We start from the raw sequence: 9357 nt of genomic DNA, 5'->3' as shown, positions 1-9357 counted from the left end.
CTATGACCTCTGAAGACACATCACACATGCCCCTGCCTTGGCCTAGCCTGATTTAGCATAGTCCAGCGGATAGGGCACCACAATGGGAGTTAGGATTCTATTCTGTTCTGTTCAAGTTCTTGTACTCATTTCACTAGTCTATGCCTCAATTTCCTCCTTTGTACTATGAGGATCAACATATTTTGCCTCTGTAAAGTGCTTTGGGATTTATGGATGTCAAGCTTCAGTATAGATTCTAAGCAACTATTATTTGCTGTGGAAAAACACCATGAAGCAATGCTCCATGAGCTCAAGGTTGCAGAGTCACTGGGGTGTCCCCTCTGCCGCCTATCCCCAATGTGCTTCTAGAGACCTGTGCAAGAAGGAAGCTGGATTTGCCCTGGCAGAGAGAAGAATGGGTGAAAAAGAATAACCTCACAGCTTTGGTTACCTGTAGTCAAAAGTTGTAGCCCTTTGCTCACACAGCGCAGGAAGTGTTAACCCTGAGAGGATGCTTATCTTTCTAGGTGGGGTTGCCACTCTGTTTAGCCTCCTCAGCCCCACTGTCCCTGGCTGCTTCTCCTGCTCTATCCCATTTCTCTGCTTCATTTCACCTCTGTCGCTTTCCTATTAACTTTCCCTTACTGCCTGTTCCCGCCTTCTCAGGGTGGGTCCTGCTGCTGTCACTTGCACCTTCCTCAGAGCTTTCTTCCTCTGACCAACTGCCATGGAGCCTTTTGGATTCCAACATTCCAAACCTTCTGTGTTAAGAAAATAGCACCCAAAGTCTGTCTGATCAGGGAGCAGTCAATAAGCTCAATCACTCCAATGTACTTAAGCTTGAAGGGGGAACTGTCTTATTTGGATTGAATCTTTTGAGATTAATAGTAGTTTTTGCTGTCTGTTTAAATAGCAGTTGATAGTCTTTTCCTATGGGCCACATTCTAATCCGTCAGTTTGCAGTTGTTCTGCATTGATACAGGCATAACGGATCAAAATCAGTTCCTATCACTCCTGTCTTTGCATGTTGGTATTGAGACGGATGTAAAATTACCTTTAGCAAAAAGTTCTCTCTCTCTCTCTCTCTCTCTCTCTATATATATATTCTCAGTGGCTGAAAAGAAACTTTCTACATTGATATTTATATTTATGTCTAAATTTGAAGCAAGGGAAAGCATTTGTATATGTCATGTTGCAAACCATTGGCTTTTCTATAACAAAGTGAACTTAAAAAATATTTCAGCTAAGGAATACAACTTTTTTTCTTTCCCCTAAGTGACTGAGATGTGTGTATGTCTTATTGTTTTTAATGTAATCCTGAAACTGCTGTATGTAGTTTTCTGGTTGCAACTTTGTTGATTTACAGTTGGTGAGTTTGTTATATTTTTGCATTCAGTAATTGCCGTTATACTGTATTGTAATATACTTGCTCATGTAATTCACTTTCATATCACCATCATTAGAGATACTCTGTGCTGGATTAGATTATTACTAAGGATGGTTTCAAGATCATTAATCAATTGTGTCATGATAAAGAAAGATGAACTGGATGTGACCCACCGGAAGTTCTTGTCAACCCATATGATTCAGCAAGCTTTTTTCTTTTTGCTCCTGCTGGACTACTTAAAATTCTTGATGCTTCCTCAAAAGTGACACTAGCACCCTTGAGAGCTTTAGCCTCCATTCCTATGTGTCAAGTTGCCTCTAACCAGCTCTGGGGTTTTGATATTTGTAGAAGTTTGCTACAAGAGTGCAGATGAGCAAAGGCCTACATGTTTTACCTCATCTCTGTGTTTATGTGTAGGATGAGGAATATGCATCTGTGAGCTGCATTATATCTTCTTACATAAGTGGAGACATTTGAAGACACACAGGGTACATCTACCCTGCAATGAAAGCCCAAGCTCAGTTTCAGGCTCAAGCACAACCCTCCTTTCAATCTACCCATAATTCTGTCTGACATATGTCCAGGCTCCACAGGATGGAGGGTTCGAGCCCGAGTCCCATGGAGGCTTGGGCCCAAATTCCATTGTTTTGCAGTATGGATGCAGCTCAGGCCCTGGCCCTCACACTTGGGTCCTTAGAGTGTGCCACACTATCCCACATGGGATTATGTCCTTTGTCCTTTCTATGTCAAGACTGGTCAATTGATTCCCAGGAAATAGAAGCAACTCCCCCTGGTTCAAGTATAGCTGTTTGGTGTTTAACCCTTCCATTTTGTTCTGATCACTGAGCTGCAAGCAGAGTGAACCTTCTTCTGCATTTGTGATGATCACCAATACGAAGAAGTCCTTTGCCAAGTACACTGCTTGCTGGTCACAGGAGCACAGACAGATTTTGGTTAATCTCTGGTGCTAGGTTGATATTAGCAAAGTTCCAGGATGACGATCTGTACTAGCAAACAAGCTGTCAGCATTGAGGATTCACCAGACGAGTGACCAGTGCAGGGGGCAGATTAAGTAGTTCAAAACTGACAATCTGAAAGCCATGAAAGAGAACCAAACCTCTGGAAACTCACCATTATCATGCCCCTTTTATGAGGAGTTTATTTGAGTGCTGGCTACTGCACTGAGCCACCAGTGCTTCACAACAGCCTGGTCAGCCAGGATGGAGACTTTCTTACCCCTGAATCCAATATAGGACTGGAAGAGAGCCAGCAAGAGCTGGATGCTGCTGCTGAAGTGACTCTTGTGCTCAAACCAGTCTGAGGAGGCTTTCCCACTGGAGCAGCTGCAGCACATTCTGGGTCCCTACTTGGAGAAGCTTCACGATACCCCCTCCCAACCCCGGAAGAGTGTCCTACCATGGAATCAGCAATATAAACATAAGACGCAGAAGTAGACCCTCAGCGTAGTAAATTTTTGGCTCTCCCCCACCCCAACAGGCCAAGTTGGTCTGCAATTTTTAAACCAAAAGCAATTGTAAATTTTAACTGACCACTGTTTCTGGACTCTTTTTTTCCATGATTAACTCAATTGTGTCCAAGGGGCTTTTGGGAACAGAGACATTTATTTCTGTAAAAATGAGCTTCAGTATATTCTCAGTATCATTTTTTGAGCTTGAGGTTCCACAAGGCACTTTTACCTGCTGATGTGTTGAACCTATTTTTGAAGCACTGAAACAATAATGCACTGTTAGATACTTGCATTTAGGTCCTTCAACCTCTGCTGGTCCTTCCACATTGGCAGTGCAGGCCCATGGCTGCAGGTCCCTGGAATGCAGAACTGTCATGGATTGGTCCAAACAAGTGTTTCTGTGATGAACTGATGGCTGACATTCTAGAGAGGGCCAATAAATAGGTCCATTATCAGAGGGAGAAGGATTCATGACAGATGGAAAGACACAGACAGGCTGCAAAGTAAGAGGATAGAATTTCAGTGTGAGGGGAGAGGCTTGCAGCACAGTTTCTAGAGCAGGAATGTCACCTGAGGGAAGAAGACAGATTCCAGCAGAAAGAACTGTTCAATAGGTTGCTTATGCTTATGGCTGACAGGGTATAGGCTCCTGTTGCACCCACATCAGGTTTTGAGTCCCTTCCACAGTACCATGTTTGGACAATTCCATGGTTGAGTGGACAGTGCAGTTGGAATTTAGCAGCTGGGCACGGCAAATCTACACCATGTAGTTATCCACCCCGTGCAGTCTCCCTCCCCACTTCACGCTTCCACTGTGGTGCAGACCCTTGCATCTGTAAATGCTTCCATTAAGAGATGCCAAGTATGTGCTAAACATGAAAGGAAGCAAAAACAGAATGAGGGAGTGGCAAGGGACATGCAACAGTAGAGCATTCATTTCTTGGAAATGGTTTCACTGTTCATGCACTGTGTTTTTGTTTAAAGGTTTTGGTGTTGGTTTCTTAGTGGTGTTGTAATTGCAGCTGGTCTGCCTGGCAATGATTTAATATTGTGGTTTTCTAATACATGTTCAAAAATAAATGTTTGTTTTTATTTTATTAAGAAATGTTATTGCTGTCACTGCATCACATCATACTATTTGCTATATACATTAAAAAAGGTAAACACGTGATAAGGGACAACTGGAAAGTTGTATACAAACAGTATTTCTTAATGCATTTCTCTACATCAAGCCATACTATAAATCCTCAGTTATTGCCACATGCCCCCTCTCCATTTCATAAGAAGTCATGCCATGCACTGTACTTATGAATGGCAATCAATTCCCCTCAGCCCCAGTTCATAAACAGTCCTGTCATCAATAGGACCAATGCATGGCAATCAACCCTCCCATTCACAATACATAATTAAATGGGGGGGGGGGGGAGAATGACAGTACCTCATTTACTGTAAACATTGCACAAACATTCATAAATGTACTATTATCCCTTTTTTCATGGGCCCATGCAAGTCTGTAATGTGAGAGAACAGAGCATCCCTGCTTGGTGTTGCCCAGGTACATCCTGCCCCACGGCTATCCCTAGGGGGGTGCAGGGCCTGGGATAACCCCCCAGACCCTGCCCCGACTCCACCTCTTCCCCTAATCCCCGCCCTGCCTCTTCCCACCCCTGCTCCACCCCCACTCCACCCCTTCACCCAAACCCCCGCCCCGCCTCTCTTCGGTTTCCTTCCCTGATCGACGCCAGGAGCAGGTGGGGCGGGCTGAGGCCAGCTCGCTCGCTGCTGCCGGCGCCAGGCCCCCTGCTAACCTCCCAGGCTGCCCTGGACCCTGCATCCCGAAGTGCAAGGCCCCCAAAGTGTGGGGCCCGGGGCGGTTGCCCCAGTCAATTCTATGGACGTGATGGCTCTGTCCTGCCCCAGCTGTGATAGATGCACTTTATAGTTGAGTGTATTGATTCAGCAATCCATTACTGTCACAGTTTCATTCAGGAGCAAATGGCTCACCTTTGGCTTCACAAAGATTGTGTAGAGCACGGTAAGCCACAATAATTCGAACAGTCTTGATGACACTGGAATCCAAATGTTTCTATAAATAGCTCCAGCCAGATTAAAGTCTGCCAAATGCACATTCAATCTCTATTCTGAACCTGCTGAGATGTAATTAAACCTTTTTAACAGGCTGTCTGAGATCAGGATATAGTTTCATAAGCCAAGGCAAAAGGGGGTATGTGGGGTCCCCCAGGATAACAATGGGGACTGTTACTCCATTTATGACAATGTTATCCAGTGGGAATAGTGTCCCAGCCTGTCCATTAATGTAGATTCCTGATCAGTGGAAAACCCTGGCATCACAAGCCTTTCCAGTGCAGCCCATATTGGCACGTACAAGGGCCTGCATAATAATAGAGTGGTATCTATTGCGATTTATGTGCTCATGCTTTTTGGGGAGGGTGAACTATGGCCACATAATTTGCATATATGGCCCCTATGCATTTTGGAAATCCCATTTTCTTAAAACTAGCAATTACTTCAGGGATCTTGTTTATGCCCACTACCTTTGGATAACTCACCTGCCTGATTGCCTCAAAAACCTCTGCGCCCACTTTACTCATGGTTGACTTTCCAACATTGAATGGTTAGCAACAGACGTGTAGCAGTTTGGGATAGCCAGTTTCCACATGGTTATAGCAATCTGTTTCTGAACCAGAACGGCTGCCCTTATTTGTCTGTCTTGACACTGAAGGTTTGGGGCAAGCTGCTCAGAAGCTCCAGAAATGTAGTTTTCTTCATGTGAAAGTGCTGGACTCATTGCTGGTCATCCCTGGTGATGGAATCCCCCCAGTCTGTGCTTGTGGCCCTGCTCCAGAAGTGCTGGTCTAGGGTATCAGTAGCTACACCAAGAGTCACAAGCAGCGTCAGCCAGTTCAATTTTTTCATGTCCGTGTTGTCCCCCTTTTCCGGTAGGCACCTTTGGTAGCTCAGAAAACACTGTCAGAATGTCCACCAGCTTCTTATGGATGCTCTATCTGTTAGCAGAAACAGAAGTGAAAGCAAGCAAGCAAGAGAAGCTCTTGAAATGGTGACTCCTTCATGTGGTTGGCTCTTGTTGCTGGGAGCATGCAGATCTAAAAGATGTCTCAACATGGTGAGCTGCGACAATTTCCTGTAACGCATGGGGTGGGCAGTCAGTTTTCCCACACTCCATCACAAACCAGAGCGGTCACAGCTGGGGAGAGCACTAGGAAGCCTGGGATATGCTGGTTTGACTCAGATCTGCATACTGCAGTGTAGACATTGGAGTATTGGGCCCGAGTCCTGAAATTCTAAACTGAGGGTTCATGTGCAGTGTGTACATTCAAGTCCTGGGTCCATGGACTTGAGTTCCACTAACTCTGTTCTTACACAGCAGTGTAGACATACCCTTAAGGTTTAGGCTGATCACAAGAAGCTGGGACAATCTGAGAGCACAAATTGGCTTCAGTAGGAATTTTCTGTGGAAAATGCTTGAGGAGTTGGGGTCTGTATAGGAGAAAATTTTGTAAAAAGTGAGATTTTAAATTTCATTAAAACACAGAGAACAAAATCCTTCATCACAAATGAGCTATGATAAAATGCATGCCCTGTGATAAACACACGTCATTTAAAACTGTGTCTTTCTCCTAATAAGTGAAACTCAGCAAGCATTATAAAATGGATTCTGAGCAGCATTAGCACCATACAGCCTTCTCTCTGTAGTACTTTTAAATCATGCCCTCTGCTTGGGTGATTGTCTGTAAGAAATGCTTAAATAGAAGCTGAGCCAAGGAGTTCTGAGTTGAAAAGAGACTATAAAACAACTGTACCAGGGCATCTGAACAGGAAGTCAAGTCCAGTGAGTGAAAATGTGCATTGAACCACAACCATCCCGAGTAGAAATGAGGAGTGAGTTAGAGTAAAAATATTTAATAATATTTATTTACATAGTACCCATAATCCAGTGTTTTATAGCATATGTACAGTGTCTTTCATCCCCAAGGATCCTAAAGCATTTTACCAATTACATAGGAACAATACCATTCAATTGCATAGCATAGAAGTGTGGCAAGCAGCACTCTGCTAATGTTGGGTGACGGGGTGGGCTGGGGAAGGAAAGGGATATTATACAAGGATTCAAGGCCATTTGTTTAAGAACAATGCCATGGGAGCTGCAGAATAGCCAGGACCTGGTTTCTACAGTCTTATCTGGCAACACCCCTCCCCCCCCCGCTTCTGCACCCCCGCACTGCAGAGCCGCGGGACCACCCTGGCATGAAAGCAGCAGCAAGAGTTTGTTGCTGCCGGTGAGGGTGACAGCCAGTTTACCAAGCACTAATTTTGAACACAAAGAACCCGAGGAGCCTGATCTCTGCGACATTGTACATTTGGAGTAATTTCCCCTTTCCTCGGTGATCGCTCTCTGAGGCCAGCTGCCGTCACCATACGGAAGTAGATCCTTATTGCCGTGATAGCTCGGCTGGAGGTCTGAGGGGCAGGGACCGCGCCTGTCTCTGGCCACGCCCAGGGCTATAGAAACGCTTAATAATTAACGTTAGAGCTGGGCAGGAGCAGGTGGGCGGGGGAGAGCCGCTCCTGCCGCATTTGTGACAGGCCCAGCGGGCTGCAGGGCGGGACGCGAGGGTGAGAGCCGTACCGTGTGCGGGCCACACACAGGCTGGGCGAGGGCGAGCCAGCGCGTGACTCCCCACCCCCTCAACCGCCGCTAGAGCCTCCCCCAACGCCCGTGCGAGCACGAGGCTCCCCCTCCTTCTGCGTGACCTTTCCTCTCCGGGCGTCCCCGCCCAATGGGAGGCAGCGTGGGCCCCGCCTGTTCCGCCTGCTGCTGGGGTGCGAGCGTGCGTGGCCGTGGTGTTCGCGCTCTCGTGGTTGAGGCCGGCGGGGACAGTGTAATCATAACCCCCCTCGTCTTAGCAAGGTGAACCCGCCCGCTCCACACCCGCCCGGGGGGCATCTGTCGCGGGGGAGCTGGGTGCTGTCACCGCCGCGCCGGTCTCTTTGCGGCCCGTCAGGAACGAGGGGCCGCGGAGCAGGCCTCGTGCAGCTCTGCACCCCTCTGTCAGCTGCCCCGGAGTGGGCCAGGGCAAGGGGCAGCAGCGCGTCTCCGGAGGCAGGCTGGGCCTGTCCGGCTGGCGGCAGCCTCCCCGGGCAGAGGCAAGGGAGCGGCGCCCGGCTCTCGGGTGGGGCGCTTCGGCCTCGCCGTGCCTAGGCGCACGAGTCGGTGCCCAGTTGGCCGAGTGCCCGCCCGGCAGCCCCCGCCGCTGCGCCCTGCTCCTCACATCCGCACGCGTCAGGCTGGGAAGCGGAGCAGGGGGCGGCAGCTGCCTCGGGCAGGCCGGGGTGTGTGTGTGTGTGTGTGTGTGTGTGTGTTAAATTTCGCTCCCCTCTTGGGCTCTGAGCCGGTTATTTTTAGCTCAGCCTTTGCAGGGGATTTGCAGAAGCTGCAGCAGCCAAATCCACCTACTGAGCCACGCGCGGTCTCTGTGCTGCGTGAGGGGGCCATGCGCTGCTCTGTGCCCGGCCGCCGGTTGCTGCTTCTGCCCGTGGTGCCTTGCTATTATGGCTCCCAGAAAGGTACCTGTAATCTCTCTGGGAAGGGGAACGTGTGTGGGGCGTTCGTAGGCTGCCTGTTGTAGGCTTTGAGGGACTAAAAAGGAACCGGGAGGGTGGGGATCCGGGCTCCAAATATTAAGCGTTTTCTATGTTGTCATTTCAGATGCCCCCCAAAAAGGGAGGTGATGATGGGGTTAAGCCACATCCAATCATTGGAAGGTTTGGGACGTCCCTGAAAATCGGCATTGTTGGGCTGCCAAATGTTGGGTAGGTAACTGAGAGGAGAAGCTTTGCTTATCCATCCTCCAGACTGTAGGTCGTTGTGTTTAGTATGCATCTTATCAGTTAAGTGTTGAATACATACAGATGGAACAAAACTCTAAGCTTTATTTTATTTATGTATTTATTAGTTAGATGAAACGATCTGATTAGGTGCCATTGGTTGTTGAATTTGTTTGAATCAGATGTCTCATGAATGCTACGCAGTCATGATCTGGCTTGTCAATTTTATTATATTTGTTTGAATGTGAAGAAACAACAATCAGAGGGCTAAAATGCATTCTAGTCATATATGCTAATTTGCACATTGAAGCCTATCCTCTTGAAATAAAAAGCAGGTGAATAACTAAATCTGTATAAAGTGTTTGAGGAATTGACTCCAATTCATTTGTGAAACAGGTAGTGAATTTTGATCATTTAAAAAAAAAAAAGATATGTTTGGGGGTGTTGGCTTAAATCAGAACATTTTTGAAAGTCGCTCTCATTTGAAAATTGGTTATTTTTTGTGGAAACGTCTAAAATGAAAGATAAAATCTTTTTGTTTTGTTTTTTTGTTTGTTTGAATTGCTTTTAAGTTGAGAACATGAAAAATACTATACTGTTCTACAATAACAGTATATAAAGGGCTGAAAAAAAAAAAGATAGTGGAGAGAGAGAA

At 46.9% G+C, this 9357-nt stretch overlaps 1 protein-coding gene across 2 annotated transcripts in view; it reads left to right on the top strand.

Moving 5' to 3' along the window:
* Window positions 1-7645: 7645 nt before the first annotated feature.
* The window catches only part of OLA1 (Obg like ATPase 1), a 205585-nt gene continuing 203873 nt past the window's right edge, over window positions 7646-9357 (top strand). The window contains exons 1-2 of one of the 2 annotated variants that reach the window (XM_065413129.1): window positions 7700-7785; window positions 8584-8687. In XM_065413129.1, coding sequence (XP_065269201.1) covers window positions 8584-8687 — 104 coding nt within the window. In that variant the 5' untranslated portion in view covers window positions 7700-7785. Of the gene's footprint in view, window positions 7786-8583; window positions 8688-9357 lie in introns of both variants that reach the window. The other variant, XM_065413132.1, reaches the window with a different exon arrangement.

Source organism: Emys orbicularis, chromosome 11 (genome assembly GCF_028017835.1).
Source record: "Emys orbicularis isolate rEmyOrb1 chromosome 11, rEmyOrb1.hap1, whole genome shotgun sequence".
NCBI classification, from domain to species: domain Eukaryota; kingdom Metazoa; phylum Chordata; order Testudines; family Emydidae; genus Emys; species Emys orbicularis.
This window is presented reverse-complemented; position numbering and strand designations above follow the sequence as displayed.